At 46.6% G+C, this 15,988-nt stretch overlaps 10 protein-coding genes across 10 annotated transcripts; 7 read left to right on the forward strand and 3 right to left on the reverse strand.

Moving 5' to 3' along the window:
* Positions 1-1,467: 1,467 nt before the first annotated feature.
* N7495_001737 (cytochrome P450) lies at positions 1,468-3,113 on the reverse strand (the record flags this gene model as incomplete). The annotated part of the gene is made up of 4 exons (XM_057204407.1): positions 1,468-1,566; positions 1,625-2,514; positions 2,574-2,817; positions 2,883-3,113. The coding sequence occupies 4 exons, from the start codon at positions 3,111-3,113 to the stop codon at positions 1,468-1,470; spliced, it is 1,464 nt and encodes a 487-aa protein (XP_057068480.1).
* Positions 3,114-3,799: 686 nt separating this feature from the next.
* On the forward strand, positions 3,800-4,093 carry N7495_001738 (uncharacterized protein; the record flags this gene model as incomplete). The annotated part of the gene is made up of 1 exon (XM_057204408.1): positions 3,800-4,093. The coding sequence occupies one exon, from the start codon at positions 3,800-3,802 to the stop codon at positions 4,091-4,093; it is 294 nt and encodes a 97-aa protein (XP_057068481.1).
* An 87-nt stretch (positions 4,094-4,180) lies between these two features.
* Positions 4,181-4,402, reverse strand: N7495_001739 (S-adenosyl-L-methionine dependent methyltransferase; the record flags this gene model as incomplete). Its single annotated transcript, XM_057204409.1, has 1 exon — positions 4,181-4,402. One exon carries the CDS (start codon positions 4,400-4,402, stop codon positions 4,181-4,183), a length of 222 nt encoding a protein of 73 aa, XP_057068482.1.
* A 289-nt stretch (positions 4,403-4,691) lies between these two features.
* nscB (metallo-beta-lactamase type thioesterase nscB) lies at positions 4,692-5,680 on the forward strand (the record flags this gene model as incomplete). The annotated part of the gene is made up of 2 exons (XM_057204410.1): positions 4,692-4,901; positions 4,973-5,680. 2 exons carry the CDS (start codon positions 4,692-4,694, stop codon positions 5,678-5,680), a joined length of 918 nt encoding a protein of 305 aa, XP_057068483.1.
* A 316-nt stretch (positions 5,681-5,996) lies between these two features.
* N7495_001741 (uncharacterized protein) lies at positions 5,997-6,362 on the forward strand (the record flags this gene model as incomplete). Its single annotated transcript, XM_057204411.1, has 1 exon — positions 5,997-6,362. One exon carries the CDS (start codon positions 5,997-5,999, stop codon positions 6,360-6,362), a length of 366 nt encoding a protein of 121 aa, XP_057068484.1.
* A 293-nt stretch (positions 6,363-6,655) lies between these two features.
* N7495_001742 (uncharacterized protein) lies at positions 6,656-6,847 on the forward strand (the record flags this gene model as incomplete). The annotated part of the gene is made up of 1 exon (XM_057204412.1): positions 6,656-6,847. One exon carries the CDS (start codon positions 6,656-6,658, stop codon positions 6,845-6,847), a length of 192 nt encoding a protein of 63 aa, XP_057068485.1.
* A 720-nt stretch (positions 6,848-7,567) lies between these two features.
* N7495_001743 (uncharacterized protein) lies at positions 7,568-8,449 on the forward strand (the record flags this gene model as incomplete). Its single annotated transcript, XM_057204413.1, has 2 exons — positions 7,568-7,805; positions 8,343-8,449. The coding sequence occupies 2 exons, from the start codon at positions 7,568-7,570 to the stop codon at positions 8,447-8,449; spliced, it is 345 nt and encodes a 114-aa protein (XP_057068486.1).
* Positions 8,450-9,048: 599 nt separating this feature from the next.
* N7495_001744 (uncharacterized protein) lies at positions 9,049-9,798 on the forward strand (the record flags this gene model as incomplete). Its single annotated transcript, XM_057204414.1, has 2 exons — positions 9,049-9,433; positions 9,491-9,798. The coding sequence occupies 2 exons, from the start codon at positions 9,049-9,051 to the stop codon at positions 9,796-9,798; spliced, it is 693 nt and encodes a 230-aa protein (XP_057068487.1).
* Positions 9,799-10,196: 398 nt separating this feature from the next.
* N7495_001745 (uncharacterized protein) lies at positions 10,197-13,769 on the reverse strand (the record flags this gene model as incomplete). Its single annotated transcript, XM_057204415.1, has 3 exons — positions 10,197-10,858; positions 10,969-11,563; positions 11,853-13,769. 3 exons carry the CDS (start codon positions 13,767-13,769, stop codon positions 10,197-10,199), a joined length of 3,174 nt encoding a protein of 1,057 aa, XP_057068488.1.
* A 1,284-nt stretch (positions 13,770-15,053) lies between these two features.
* On the forward strand, positions 15,054-15,590 carry N7495_001746 (uncharacterized protein; the record flags this gene model as incomplete). The annotated part of the gene is made up of 2 exons (XM_057204416.1): positions 15,054-15,416; positions 15,450-15,590. 2 exons carry the CDS (start codon positions 15,054-15,056, stop codon positions 15,588-15,590), a joined length of 504 nt encoding a protein of 167 aa, XP_057068489.1.
* Positions 15,591-15,988: the final 398 nt, after the last annotated feature.

Raw genomic sequence — 15,988 nt, forward strand, 5'->3', positions numbered from 1 at the left:
ACACGATAACCTGCAAAAAGCGTTTAGGACCAATTCCTTATTCTATGGTTTAGATAGTTATATAAGATGCTTGGCCTATATCATCAACCTCATCGTGAAGGATATTCTACTGGCTCTGAAGTCCGGTAATACAGAAGAAGCTGCTTCTATCTGTAATAACCTTGATAAAGGAGAACACCAGTCATTTGAATTTCAGGCTATTGAACCACTTATAAAGCTACGGATCTTAGCTCTCTGGATTCAACGGAGTCCACAACGAAGGCAATCATGGAACGATACTTGCAACCGGATGAACTTATCCAACAAGTTTATCGAGTATGATGTCGATACATAGTGGAATTCAACCTTTCGCATGTTAGGGGATGCGTTAAAGGCAAGGTCCTTCGTTCTATATATATGCTTAATACTAATACTCTCTATAGTCAAGGCGACAGCTTAAGACGTTCATCTACTATGAGACTAGCTTCCTTTCCTTCTTATCAGATGAATGGATATAGCTTTCCCATATCCACAATGTTCTCTCGAGATTCAATGAGTTTATATTATTTGTCTCAGAGAAAAGACCACAGATCAGTCTCGTTTTGCCAATATACTACGAGCTCCACGATTTACTCCATGATGTGGCTGAGCGCAAGGAAGATTTTGCAGATCTTACTAAGGACATTACAAGTGCTGTTGGTGGGAGTATCAAGAAATATATCAAGTACTATACTTTTATGGATGCCTCTAATCTATACTACACTACACTGGTCTTGGATCCTCGTGTGAAAGGAGCTCTCCTCCTAAATGAGTTAGGTGAAGAGAACGCTGGGAGAAACATTCTTCAAACTCTCCGTGATGACCTTCACCGTAAATATCCTGGGACCACTGAATCACTGGGTATGATAGAGCTATGTGAGCCTAGTCATAAGAAGCAAAAAGTGGGTAGCCGGATGTTATAAAGACTACAACCTCAAGATAGCCCTCGGTTTTCTGATATTGATTGGTATTTTGATGGCGCTCGGGCTGAAGTAAGTGATATAGAGGATCAAAACTGGCTGTGTGATTGGTGGAAGGTGCATAAGAAGGAATACCCTCGGATGGCTGCTGCTGCCAGGGATTACCTAGCAATCCCAGCCTCTAAGGTCTCAGTTGAGAGACTATTCAATACAGGACGGGACGTGCTTGGAGTACGACGATTCTCTATGAAGGGAGAGACATTGAGGATCTTAATGCTGTTAGATGATATGTATAAGTAGTTAACATAGAGGTGTGCATGCATATAGCCGTTCCTGGCTGAAATCTTACCCGAAGAGAGAGATATATATTTATATATATATGTTATCCTTCTCCTATCCACCTTCAGATCGTATCGGCAGACTTGAAAGTGTACCGATACGATATGCGATAATTATCGCCAAGGTTTATGAGTTGCCGATACGATAACCGATATTGCTGATTCTTGCGAATATCGTATCTTCAACAGCCCTAGCCCTCCCTCCATTTTAGAGTCATTTCCATACCCGACTGCTTGAACACGAACAACTGGCGTAGTTTCCACGGTTTCTCGGGGCACGTTAATCGTGGCTGCTCATTCGTTAGTCAGATCAAACCCTCTACCGGACAATGAAAAAGGTTAGCAAACCTGGACTAGAGAAAAGAACGTTGTCAGAAATTTGTAGATCTCCATTTCCGCCACATGCTTCCCAATACAACCGCGCGGGCCATGTCCAAACGCTAAGTCGTGCGCATTCATCGCTCGTAGTCTTTCCTGATACTCAGAGTCAGACTCGTCCACAGAGGCCAGCCACCGTAGTGGGTTGAACTCGTCAGCATCGCTGCCGAAGATGCCTTTGTCCTGTCCAATTAGATCACCATGCATGCCGATTATTACGCCGCCAGGAAGTCGAGTTCCATCTGGCAGCTCTACGCCACTTGCCGGGGTCTCGCGCTCCATCATCCCAATGAAGGCAAAGTGCTTGCGCAACGATTCGCGTACCACGGCACCACAAAACGGTAGATTGAAGCGGGCGATGCGAAATGGGACGGGCAGTGGTCCGGTATAACTGTCAAGCTCTGCACAAATCCGCTGATGAATCCAGGGATTTTTGAGAGTGTAGTAGATGGCAGTGCGCATCACGATAGCCGTTGTGTCGCTACCAGCAATCAGATTTGCTTGCATATACCCGATTAACTGTCCGTCTGAGATTGAGGAGTCTTTTCGCTGAGCTTCAAGAAACCGGTGCGCGAAGTCTGGGGGTCGATGATCATGTGGGGGAGTGGACTTCTCCTGCTCGATTCGCTCCTCGAGGATGCGCTTGCATCGCATAGCAAAGTGCCCGGATTGCTTGGGCTGGAGAAACTTGCTGATGGGGTTTAGTCGCCAGACGCGGTCGATTATAGGCATTGCCAGCGCAATTCCACGATAATCCAAGTCTTTCTGCAATTGCTTAAGGACACCATCGACATCTCCACCCACCTTCATGAAGCCGAGGTTGCGACTCATTGTCATCTCCAGCACTGTATCGAAGGCGACTGTAGTGGTTAAGATATAAGCAAGGTAATTTGGCCACAAGGAGAGGACTGAAACCTACAGTACTGCACCCAGTTGTGAATGTCGCAAGGCAGCTCAGGTTGAATGAAAAGCTCGTCCATTCGATTGTAAAACAGCCTGATATTACTATCCACGAACGGTTCAAATTGCATGATACTATTCATAGCGTATGCCCCAGCAACGGGTCTTCGGATCTTTGCATGCGATCGATTGTCTGCCGCTGCAAACATCGTCGGCTGCTTTTTACCTTTATAGATAGGAGCCATAGCTTTGACCATATCCGACTAGTGATTTTATAATCAGCACCCCGCGCTCGAACTCTCAGAAAAATACAACTAGGAGGGCTCACCTTCTTAAAATCCGTATGAAAGCCGTATATGAGTTCTACCGCGCGAGGATCCGAACAACTGACCATCCTGGGTCCGATGCGGATAACAGACGACTGGTAAGCCTTGTGTAATGCAGGAAGTTCCTCCTTGAATTGCCATTGCCAGACCTTATAGAGGCGCCAGAAGTCTGTGAATTTGGCGGCGAAGGGACCGGGGATATTGACCAGATCCAATTGCCAATAATTGTACATGAAGCGGGAGAGGAGCAGAGCGAAAAGAATGGCGAAGCATGACTATAGTTAGCACTAAGAATATATTTTGGCTATTCCTAGGTCTGACAAGGAAATAATCATGAATTTAATAGTACCAAGTTGATTCAGACTTTTATCCGAATCCGGGTTTTAGAACACAGTTATAATCCGATAATATACAAAAGTCATAACAAGCTTAGTTCAATTTACCACCTTCAGAAATATCGAGATTTATGATACATACTGGCTACAGGATAGAGATCGTTTCATCAAATACCAATCTTTAGAACAAGAAATTCAAGCTGCTTATAAAATTATTGCTTCTGTTTTCTCCCTCATGGTACTTCTTCACGCTTACATTCACTTTATCTTATTTAGTATATGACTATACAGCGATACATGAGTAATTTATATCTATCAAGATGCATTTGATTCATATTATCTAGAATGTTAGATAGTTTTTTATCAAAATATTCTAAAACAATAAAGCCCTAACTAGCTACCTGTGCTAATAATATAATTTTTGTAGTGAGCTAAGTCCGTTACAAGCCATTGCAGTTTAGAACAGTCTTACAATTTATCGCTTTGACTTAGGTACTTCCATCTGACTTGGGCTTCGCAGCCCGAAATATAAAGACTGAACCAATCACCCAAGTCTGTACATCTTTAAAGTTCTGCCTCAACGCATGCTCAAAATCGTAGGCATTGTCATCTATGTTGTGGAAAATACCGGCTTTAAGCACTCCCCGACGTACATAAGCGGCGAAGGGCCCATCATTGCGCACGCCCTTTCCCAGAACGTTCGCCCCGTGAATAACCCCATCGGCAGTCATGTTGCGCTTGATGTGGGAGAAAATCCCGGCCTTCTCTTCCAGTGTTGCTGGAATGCAGTGCAAGAGGTAGTACATGGAAATGGAATCAAACTTTTCTGTAGTGGGGAGCGGCTTCAAGATGTCGGCTTGGATTCCGCGCGCATCTAACCTACCGCATCGTTTTAAGCCGAGATCAAGTGCGGGTTTTTCCAGGTCGATAAGAGTCAGTTTCGTAGTTTGAGGTATGCCACCTTTTCAAAGATAGTAGCCAGTCCCGCTACCAATGTCGAGATGATTCTTGCCGATGTTGGCGCTGAACTGTGGCAGGAGATACGTGGTGGTGCTGCATCCCCAAGCCCATGTGCTCACGATACCAAGAACCCAGATCTCGTAGATAAGGAGATCCCAGGGTTTATAAACAACCTCTAGGTCTGCTTTGGTCTCACTCTCCGAGGACGTGGAAAGATTTGTTGTCATAATTTACTGCGCGATGGATGATGACTGAGCTAAGAGCAGCGGCAGATGCCTTATATTGCTTGATGGAGGTAAGATACCGAAGAGAATAGTATCCCAATTCGACAGAGCAAACTAGATATGGCTGAGATTGCGATCCAGTTCCGGACTTTAATGCTCCTAAGGGCAGCCTAAAATCCGGCTTAAATGCCGAGTAGATGGAGGCAACGTCCTGGCTACAGTCATGGATAATGTCAAATATTTATGATCACGAAAAGACGACTGATTCTGTAGATCGAAGGCCATCCTCTCAATGACGACGAAAATCCCTTTTGATGAGTCCCTTTGGCATGAATACCTCGCTGGTCAAGAGGCTCAACTGCCTGCTCTTTCTACTGTGGAAAATGTTAGCGATCGCGTGACCCGAGTTCTCGCGGGCAACCCAGGATTGATGCAGTTGCAAGGCACCAATACCTATCTCGTCGGAACAGGCACGTCGCGGATTCTGATTGACACTGGGGAGGTACTATCTTTCTCCTTTGATATCACATTGCGAGACCAGTATCTGATTCTTTTTGAAATTCCTGCATCTAGGGTTTGCCATTTTGGATTGATCAAATTATGAAGGTCCTCAAAGAGCGTGCCCTCAGTCTTGCCTTCATATTGCTTACGCACTGGCATGGAGATCACACAGGTGGAGTTCAAGATCTTATCCTACAAGATCAAAGTCTGAGATCAAAAGTTTATAAGAACCTGCCCGATCGTGGGCAAAACCCTATCGTAGACGGACAGGTATTTCAGGTCGAAGGAGCTACCATTCGTGCAATATTCACGCCCGGTCACGCTATAGACCATATGTGTTTCCTGCTTGAGGAAGAAAACGCCATCTTCACGGGCGACAACATGCTAGGTCACGGCTTCTCAGTGGTGCAGGACCTCGCAGAATATATGAAGAGCCTTGCACGCATGCAGGCGCTGGATTGTGTAGTCGGCTACCCCGCGCATGGCGCCAAGATTAAAGATCTGCCGGCAAAGATGCAGGAATACACCAGGCATAACGAATTACGCATCCAGCAGGTTACCTCAGCTTTATCGTCGAAAGCGCCTGGTATGACATTGCCCGAAATTGTGAGATCCATCTACGGCGATGTGCCAGCCGATCTTGCTGATAATGCCATTATTCCCTTTTTGTCGCAGGTCCTTTGGAAACTTGCTGAAGATCGAAAGGTTGGATTTAAGGCAGGTCGGTCTAATCAGAGGCGATGGTTTGGGCTGTGTTCTGATGTGGTAGCGCCCAGCTAGTGAATATTATTGAATGGTAGAGGAAGACCACATGGTCGAAATAATATATTAGGGGAACAAGGCTATTAAGCAGAAAGAATGACCAGGTCATGCAAATGGCTCTATTTTTTGATATAAGAAGATACCAACTAATAACCTTCCAAGGAAAGTTGGAAATTTTCAAAATTATATATGTAACATCCCAATCTCATGTTCATATGTAGTGTAGTAGGCCATCTTCACAGTGACTGTAACGAAACGGTTCTAAAGTGTGTTCCGTGTGGAGGCCCGCATGAATCATATAGTAAGAACTGCCGGAAGCTCTACCCGTCACGTCATGAGTAAGCCATTCCGTATCATTCAACTGAACGTGAGAAAACAAGGCACTGTGCATGACAGCTTGATGAATGACGAACAAACTCGAGACGCAGCGGTGTTAGCGATCCAAGAACCCCAAGCGAGGAGAATTCACGGCAGGCTCTTGACGACCCCGATGGGACATCACAAGTGGACGAAGATGGTTCCTTCTACCTGGAGGGAAGGCAGATGGGCGATCCGAAGCATGCTTTGGGTCAATAAAGAGATAGAAGCGGAGCAAGTGGCTATAGAATCGCCGGATCTGACAGCGGCGGTCATCCGGCTCCCCGAGCAACTGATTTTTATAGCATCAGTTTACGTCGAGGGGGAGATGCCTCAGCATTGAATGACGCGTGCGATCATCTGAGAAAGGTAATTGCAAAGGTGCGGCGAGACACAGGCGCGGTGGTGGAGGTCATGATTGTGGGAGACTTTAACCGCTATGATTAACTCTGGGGAGGAGACGAGGTGTCCCTGGGAAGACAGGGCGAAGCAGATCCAATCATTGACCTCATGAACGAGTTTGCTCTTAGCAGCTTACTTAAACGAGGTATAAAGATATAGCATGGTAGTGGACAGAGTGGAGACTGCGAGTCGACCATCGACCTCGTCCTGGCCTCTGATAATCTGATAGATTCAATGATCAAGTTTGCGATACATAGGACAGAGCACGGCTCGGATCACTATGCTATTAAGACTGAGTTCGATGCGCCGTGGTCAGCCCCAAAGCACCAGGAACGACCTCTATTAAAGAACGCACCATGGAAAGAGATCAATACCAGAATCGCGAGTGCTCTAACCGCTACTCCGTCAGGAGGCACGGTGCAGTAGAAGACTGACCGACTTATGACAGCGGTCAGCGAGGCGGTGCATGCTTTAACTCTAAAGGCAAAACCGTCACCACACGCGAAACGATGGTGGACAGCCGACTTAACATAGCTACGCTAGATATATATATATATACTGGCGAAACCATGCTCGTTCGGAGCGCCGAGCGGGACGAAAAGTACCGCACCTGGAAGAGACAGCCTAAAGTGCGGCGAAACAATACCACAATGCCATCCGCAAGCAAAAGAAGAAGTACTGGAATGAGTTTCTCGCAGACAACGACAATATCTGGAAAGCCGCTAAATACCTGAAGTCGGGAGAGGACGCAGCATTCGGGAAGCTACTATAGCTCGTTAGAGCAGACGGGACTACCACCACGGATCATCAAGAGTAAGCAGAAGAGCTGCTGTCCAAATTCTTTCCCCCTCTTCCTGACTTTATTGATAAGGAGGGTACCAGACCATAAAGAGAGGCGGTGGTGATACCTGCTATCAGCCTAGAAGAGATAGAACGATAGCTCTTCGCAGCGAAATCATGGAAGGCGCCGGGTGAAGACGGTCTACTAGCGATAGTATGGAAGATGACTTGGCCCACAGTCAAGCACAGGGTTCTTGACTTGTTCCAGGCGTCACTGGAAGAAGGCATGTTGCCGAGACAGTGAAGACATACAGAGATTATACCGCTCAAAAAGCCGAATAAGGAAAACTATACTATTGCGAAGACATGGAGGTCAATTTCGCTCCTCGCGACGCTGGGCAAGATACTGGAATCCGTGGTTGCAGAAAGGATCTCGCACGCTATAGAGACACACGGCTTACTCCCGACCAGCTATTTCGGAGCCCGAAAACAACGGTCCGCGGAGTAGGCGCTTATCCTCTTACAATAGCAGATTTACATAGCTTGGTGAGGCCGACGGGTGTTGAGTTTGATCAGCTTCGATATCAAAGGCGCCTACAACGGGGTGTGCAAAGAACGACTGCTCTAGAGAATGAAAGCACGAGGCATACCAGTTGACCTGCTTCGGTGGGTCGAAGCGTTCTGCTTAGAATGAACGGCGACCATTCAAATCAATAGGCAAGTGTCGGAGGTCCACAGCCTTCCACAAGCTGGCCTACCTTAGGGCTCGCCCCTATCCCCGATCTTGTTTCTCTTCTTTAATACAGACCTTATACAACCTCAGATCGATAGCTAGGGCGGAGCAATGGCGTTCGTGGATGATTTTACCGCATGGGTGACCGGGCCCACCGCCTAGAGCAACCGGGAAGGCATTAAAGCAATTATCAATGAAGCACTCGACTAGGAGAAAAGGAGCGGAGCGACTTTCGAAGCAGACAAAACAGCCATCATACACTTTACTCCTAAGGCTCATAAATTAGACCAAGGGCCATTCACGATCAAGGGATAAACCGTTGAGCCCAAGGAATATGTCAAGATCTTGGGCGTCCTTATAGACACGAAACTCAAGTACAAGGAACATATTGCGAGGGCAGCATCTAAGGGCCTAGAGGCCGCGATGGAGCTTCGACGACTTCGGGGTCTATCGCCAGCGACAGCGCGGCAGCTATTTACATCAACGGTGGCGCCGGTCGTGGACTACGCGTCTAATATCTAGATACACGCTTGCAAGGATAAGGCCATAGGGCCGATAAACCGCGTCCAAAGGGTAGGAGCGCAAGCGATTATAGGAACATTCCTCACAGTTGCGACCAGTGTAGCAGAGGCAGAGGCCCACCTTGCCACTGTTCAACAACGTTTCTAGAGACGAGCCGTGAAGATGTGGATGGACATACATACCCTACCAGAAACCAACCCTCTCCGCAGGAATACAGCACGGATCAAGAACTTCAGAAGATTCCACCGTTCGCCGCTATATCGAGTCGCAGACGCGCTAAAGAACATTGATATAGAAACACTAGAAACCATCAATCCGTTCACATTAGCACCATAGGAAGCACGCGTACAGGTTGGCGTTAAAGCAACTTCGCAGTCACCGATTATACCAGGAGGGTTAATGCAGGTCGCAACCAGTAGCTCAGCACGAAACGGGCTGGTCGGATTCGGGGTGGCGATCGAGAAGCAGCCACCTCGGTATCGAAAAGTGAAATTGAAGACACTCTCCGTCACATTGGGTATAAGAGCAGAGCAAAACCCGTTCTCTACGGAGCTAGCAGCGATGGCATATGTATTGAAAATGGTATAAGTTGATGAGAAAGCTACGGAGAAATGGAAACCAGATCAACATCCGATGGATCTCGAAGAGCGAAGACAACAAACTACTGGGCCTGGCTAAAGAACAGGCCAGAGTCGCGACACAAGAAGATGCTCTCCTGCAAGAACGCGTCCCGAGAATGAAGTCAACCACACTGAATATTGCACGGTCCCAAGCAGTCCCCAGCAATGACCTACCAGTAAACGTGGGGAGACACGCAAAACGAGTTGATGCAGCACTCCCAGGCAAACACACCCAACAGCTATATGATCGATTATCGTGGAAAGAAGCGAGCGTGCCGGCTCAACTCCGAACCGGCATGGCAAGACTCAATGGTTATCTCTATGGAATCAACGTAGCAGACACGGACCAGTGTGCGTGTGGACAAGCGAGAGAGACCGTGGAACATTTCCTATTTCGATGTCAAAAATAGACAGCGCACCGAACGGAACTACTACAATGTACCAACACCCACCGAGGAAATATATCCTTCTCCCCAGGAGGAAAGTCGCCTTCCGATGATCAGAAGTGGACGCCGAACTTAAGGCGGTCCGGGCCTCAATACGATTCGCCATGGCCATGGGCCGACTCGAGGCCACCTAACCATGCCGACGAACTTAAATTCCCCTCCCTTTTTACCGATCTAATCCACCAACCACCTCGTTTTTCAGATGGTAGACGCGCTTCAACTGCCGAAGATAGGATGTTGAACACTTGGAGAAGCGCCTTCAAGCCAGCCTACTAACCAAATTACTAACCCACGAGAATCCGCTGCGATACGGACACCTGAGATGACATTTATTGCAAGGCTTTATGTATGGGCTCTGAGGAGACACAGTACTATATATTTATATTATGACATGTATAATAGATCAGAGATAGTTGCCCTTTCGGCTTAGCCGCCGGGCGTTAATAAATTGTGTGTGTGTAGGAATACTGATTTCAAGAAAAAATATCCTAGTTAGATATAGAACATCTCTATGCCTAAAGTGTCGCTAAATACCTTTACTGCAGAAAAGTTTGGGATGATTAACTTTATTCTCTAGGCATGTACCTAGGGAATAAAGCTCGAGATGAACCCAGAGACTTGGTGACTATATCTCAATGACTCGTAGAAGTAGGAGTAGAACTTTTGTGTGGCAATCAAGCAGTCGCTTTAAGACGCCGCTTTGCTGCAACATCTTGCCATTCGGTCATCGGTCGATGCAGCACGTAGAACCGAGACTTCGACCTTCGAACTGCATCCTGACATCTTCTTCCAGCACCATCATAGTAAGCCAAAATAGCACTATCCAGGTCCGAACTGCTTTTTATGGCCGCCACAAGTTCGACACTGTCTAATAACGCATGGTTTCCACCTTCCCCAGCAAAGATAGGCATCGCGTGCCATGCGTCTCCAATGAAAACAATCCCTTGCTGCGCACCGCAAAGCATGTCCTTAGTAGTCATATTCACGCAACGACTAACCCAGTGAAACACAGAATGCTGTTTGATGGTTTCGGGATTAATATATCGCACCCATGGCTCAGCGAGCTTCATCGATGCCAGTTCATCAAAGAGCGCCTGTGGAAGCTCACGTGTCTGGTCCATCACCTTGGAAGTCGGGCAAAACAATGGATCGTCGTCACTACGAGCAGGGCGAGAGTATGACCAGTCTAAATGGACCTGAGATTTGCTCATATGGCAAATGGTGATGGGTGTGTTGAAGCCATCACCAACCCCGGCCAGAATATTTGCATCGCCAATAAAAGGTTTTATAAAGCTATCGAACTCGTCTCGCGAGACTTCAAATTCGCCGTGGTATACTACGACGGGAAGGACTTCGGGAACAATGTGGGGAAGAAGCTGCGATCGTACTGCATGCAAAGATAAGTAATAAGGCGTGGATTATACATGAGATTTTCGCCCCACATACCTGTCGAGTGCACACCATCAGCGGAGATCACCAGCGAGCCCTGATACTCGGCCCCATTCTCAAAGATGGCCCTTATGTTTCCGACTGATCCCGAGATGGCCTTGAGCTTATGATGGTATCTCACATCTAGTTCTTCATCGCCACAATCAGCTATCCATGTCCGCAAGGCATTGCGATTAGCCCGCACAACTTTCGAACGAGCGCTAGGTTCCGGCGCAATTAGCACTTCTCCTGTCGTGTTATCGCGCATTGCCAGATCAACCCAACCACTGCCGCCGTTGAAACGGTCTGGTGCAACGGCTTTCGTCATGCCTTGGAGGGACAGTCCCCCAAGGGCTTCTAGTAACAGAGAATAGCTCCAATCGTGTAGGGAAATGGCAAAACCTTGATCACGTTGCGGGGAAGAAGCTTCGAATACAATGTTGGCAATGCCATTATTCGTCAAAAGCCGTCCAGCAGCCAGACCCGATAGGCCTGCTCCTATGATGAGGACAGGGCAGGGACTTGCCGCATTTATGCGAGTTACCGACGTGAGTGATGGCATAGCGAGGTTGCTTGTCGGATTCCGGATAACACGAGCCTGTTCGATGGCCACCTATCTAAGCAGTTATATAAGACTGAGTAGTCCTATACAGATCCTTGGCCCGCTTAAAATCCCTAAAAGCCGATGCTGACGGCCGCTTCAAAACCCGGACTGAAAGCCATCAATCTATCCTCATTCATCAACAGGACTCATCCCAAAATATCCAATTTGAAGGGTCAAATCCGCCATTAAAATTCATATTGATCCCATCAATGTTGTTAAAAACCTCATCAAAATCACATGGGCTGTCTAAAAGACTGGTGATCCCCAATATTTCATCTCTCTCCTGCTCTCTCCTGACTTTTGGTTCCTGTAGCGCATATAGGGAGGTTATGAAAGTCGGCTCTGGGGACGATTGGCTTGGGGGATTGACACACCAAGCCTTGAGAGTTAACTTGACGATTGTGACATATAGGGCTGTTCTACCCTCAAACAGTTCTTCGTGATTTGCGTAAACATCTGCCACATTCTTCCAAGAAACATTCAGCTCCGAGGTCGAGTAGAATGTGACATCCGCGATGCTGCGTAGAATACAGAGAAGGGCATCCCATATCCAGAAAGCCTGTAATTGCCATCGATACTTCCGCATGTTGGAGTTACTATATATGGCGTTAATAGTATCGAGAATTTTTGCTGCAAGTGCACAAATTTCCCTCTTTTGCACGTTTGTAGTGGCCTGGGTCATCAACAGCGGCATTCGAGCCCGAAGTCGAACAGCAGCAGTCGCAGATCGGGTAATTCCAATGGTGTAAAAGTGTAAGGGATTTAAAATATCGCAGTATCGAAGAAAATTAGTCTCGATGAGATCTTCGACCTCATTGATAAGTCTCTCAATATGCTCTGCATCCCTAAATTGAATTGCTTCGCCAATTCCTCTCGATTTGACGCCAGTTCTGGTATAAAAATCTGAAAATTCTATCCGAGATAAGCAAAAAATCATTTCTGTCTCGCTTCTCTGTTCGATAGGCGGCTCTATCATACCAGGGAAAATCTGATCATCATTAATGTTTAATGGGTGTTTAGTATCCCAGCTAGTTGACGACATCACAATACCAGTACCGGAAACCTGGCCAGCATAGCTATCTAGAGGGAGTAGTTGCCAAAAGATTCTCCGTCTCATCTGAACCTCAAAAGGTGGCAATCCGAGTTTTTCACCATCACGGTGAAGCCCCATACGCTGTGCGAGGCGAATAGCAATCCCTGTCAAGATCCAAAAGGTGTCGGAATCAATTTGATTGCGCATAACAATGAGAAATAGAGTGTAAGCCTGCAGTACAGGTATTGATGTCGTGCTCAGCCACGATGCATTGATAAGTGCCTGGTAAACCAAGGTCCGATATTTCGATATCATATCATTCTTCGGTTGATCAAATTCTCGTAAACAGTCAGCATCTGACAAAGAGAACACAGCGAAGTAGTAAATGACGAAAATAAGACATTCGTCGCTCTTCGAGGCCTTAGATGGTTGTTTTGAAACGGTGTTAACCATTTTTGCGACCGTGGGAACATGAAGAATCTTGCATAGAGGCTCCACGTTTTGCACGTATATATTCCAGAGCTTGATCGCCGTGCCATGATTAGGATGTTGTTCGGTAATAGTTTTTGTGCTCCCAAGTATGGCCCCAGATAAAGGGCACGCTACGGGAACGCCCAGGTGATCCGTTGTACTCTTATTACCTCTGGCTTCCTTCTGATAATTATCATCCTGGTCGGAATTGTATGCTTCAGCAGCTTCGCACATATCAAGCAGAACACTGTCAATGTAGCGGGACTGGCCGTCGGCGGATAGAAGTTTACCTGACGTAGCGGTTTGAGAGCTCGGCATTGGTGTTGAGCTCAGCGTGCTGGCCACTGATGCCTCCGTTCTCTGGCCATATGGAATTGACGTAGACGATGAATGGAGAAGATTGTTGTCGAGCAATATGCGCTCATACCGTGCTAATCGCTCATGTACGTCTTCCCCGTTTTCCAACTGGCTTCGCAGTCTCCGTCTCTTTCGCGGCAGGGGAGTGCGGTAGATACACTGGAGCTTTGCTTTGCTGCAGCTCGAACATACTGGTGTCGTCTTATCGCATTTGATCTTTTTGCGTACGCAAACTTGGCAATTGAAGCGCATCATTGTCAAAGTGGGATCGGGACTATCAGGTTCGACAGAAGTTGTTCTAACTGGCGCTGGAGCAATTGGAGCTAAGTGTGAAGCGACAATATCGGTTTCCATCGTAGCAGCGATAGCACTGGCGCTTCTTTTTAATATCCAAGTTGAAATATGAAGAAACAACGCTTAGGTCATGTGGTCCATGTCAGGAAGCTTGTCAGAGGGAGAAGGAGAATGTTGAGATCACCAGTTAGTACGAGTTTTCGACCTATCAGTCAAGGCCATGTGAATCCACGTGGCCACAGATGGACTACTAATATTGGCCAATCAAATGGATTTGATTCTTGTGATATATCATAATGAGATGGTGGGGAGCGAGTCATTAGCGGGAATGACTTGCAGCTTTAGCCTGACCTTTTGTCTTCGACCATTTACTAGAAACAAAACGAAACACTCAATCTTACTCATTACTACGTCTTCTATCTTTGGACGACTTCATTTTGATATATCAGATTGAAATCTTAGCATTTTGATTGGTCGATTGTACAAGTCCTTAACACATACATCATATCTAATTTGATTCTTCTATTTCAGCAAATTCTAAGTCTTCAATTTTCAATCACGACTCGAAGAGCACTCAGGCTTAGATAATAGGCTCAGCATACTACATTGCGGTACTCATTTTGAGCAAAAGTATGAAATGATGCAGTGTCATATGTAGCTAATACTCTTGGTACGTACCGATAAAGAGAGTATACAGGCGGCGGGGTGGCAGGGTCGACCCCGCCACCCTACCACCCGACGAACTTTTCGTCTTATCGGCCAATAAAAACTCTGTATTTCATTTTTTGTGGGTAATATGATACATCATAATAAGTTTGTCGGGGAGCTAAAAAAAAAAGGTCGTCGGGTAGTGGTAAATAGCCATCTTATGTGGTAATATGCAAGATTTGACTTACGGTGCTTCAACCCTACCACCCCGCCACCTAGCTTCAATTTTCGATAATTTACCAGGAATTTGTAAAATGTTTCTTCCTTCATTTGTAACAGGTTGAATCCTGGCGAACTATCACGTGGTTGTACCACGTGACCCACCAACCGCATACCTCACGATTCCACACCGAATTGTTCACGTTCTTCAAGGATTTTGTAAATAGCATGTGCCTAGCTAGTTCTGAATTCAAGATTAGCTTTAGCCCTTCACAACCATCAGCTGAAATTACTATTAACAGGAGAGACACGGCCGCCACAGGCATAAGCCCCTTCTTCCTACAACATAGATACCACGTACGACCTCTGGATCTATATCACGACACCACCGAAAAGATAAAACACCATTCCCCGATAGCCTAAGCCGATACAATCATACGACAGCTTAAACAAGCTAGAGAAAGGGCCTAAGCATCAATGGTGGTAGCCCAGCAGAGGATGGAGGAAACAACAAACCGGAATCGCCAGCAGTCCCAGAACTTCCGTGTAGGAGATAAGGTCTGGTTAAACCTTAAGAATATACACACAGACAGACCGACAAAGAAGCTCGACGCCAAGCATGCCAAGTTCACAGTAAAAAAGGTAGTCAGATCCCACTCGTACCTGTTAGATACGCCACCAGGAGTTCATAATATGTTCCATAGTCAGCTCCTACGGTTAGCTGCAAACGACCCACTGCCTAGTCAGCAGCAAGACGACACTCAACCACCACCGATATTGTTAGGAAACGATAGACAGGACGAGGAATACGAGATGGAAGGAATACTAAAAGAGAAACTTGTACGAGGAAAAAGGAAATTGCTAGTGAAATAGACAGGTTATCAACGACCTACATGGGAACCAGAGGACGCCTTCACAGATACTGAGGCCCTCCAGATCTGGGATAGCTCAGGACGACAGGAATCAACGACGCCGAGACGTCGTACAAAGCGTGGGAGAAGAGGATGGGGATAATATAACGGGTCGAGCCCGATATATAGATGTGTAGTCTCCTGTGGATACTACATTTGATTTGTTGAAGTTGTAGAGAACTAGCTGCTCACACTGAGTAGCCATGTTGTAACGAGTCGGGTGTGCATGTGACACGGCTAGTACGTAATCTGGCTTAAATACTAACCGAAACCTTGGAATAAGATCATGCAAATAGATCAGACTACTTCCATTTGATAGTCTACCAGGGCGAGGCGTTCGATCTTTTGGTAGGAAAGCACAATTGGTGGAAGGAAATCGGGTGCATACAGGTATCTAGGTAGGTAGGTATAGAGCTCGGCACGAATATGCGAATATTCGCGAATAATCGCATCAACTGCAAGTGCGAATACGAGTAATAGCTAGTGGTAGCAACTGCGAAT

The sequence above is a fragment of the Penicillium taxi genome (genome assembly GCF_028828555.1).
Source record: "Penicillium taxi strain IBT 34144 chromosome Unknown utg000001l_segment0_segment0, whole genome shotgun sequence".
NCBI classification, from domain to species: Eukaryota; Fungi; Ascomycota; class Eurotiomycetes; order Eurotiales; family Aspergillaceae; genus Penicillium; species Penicillium taxi.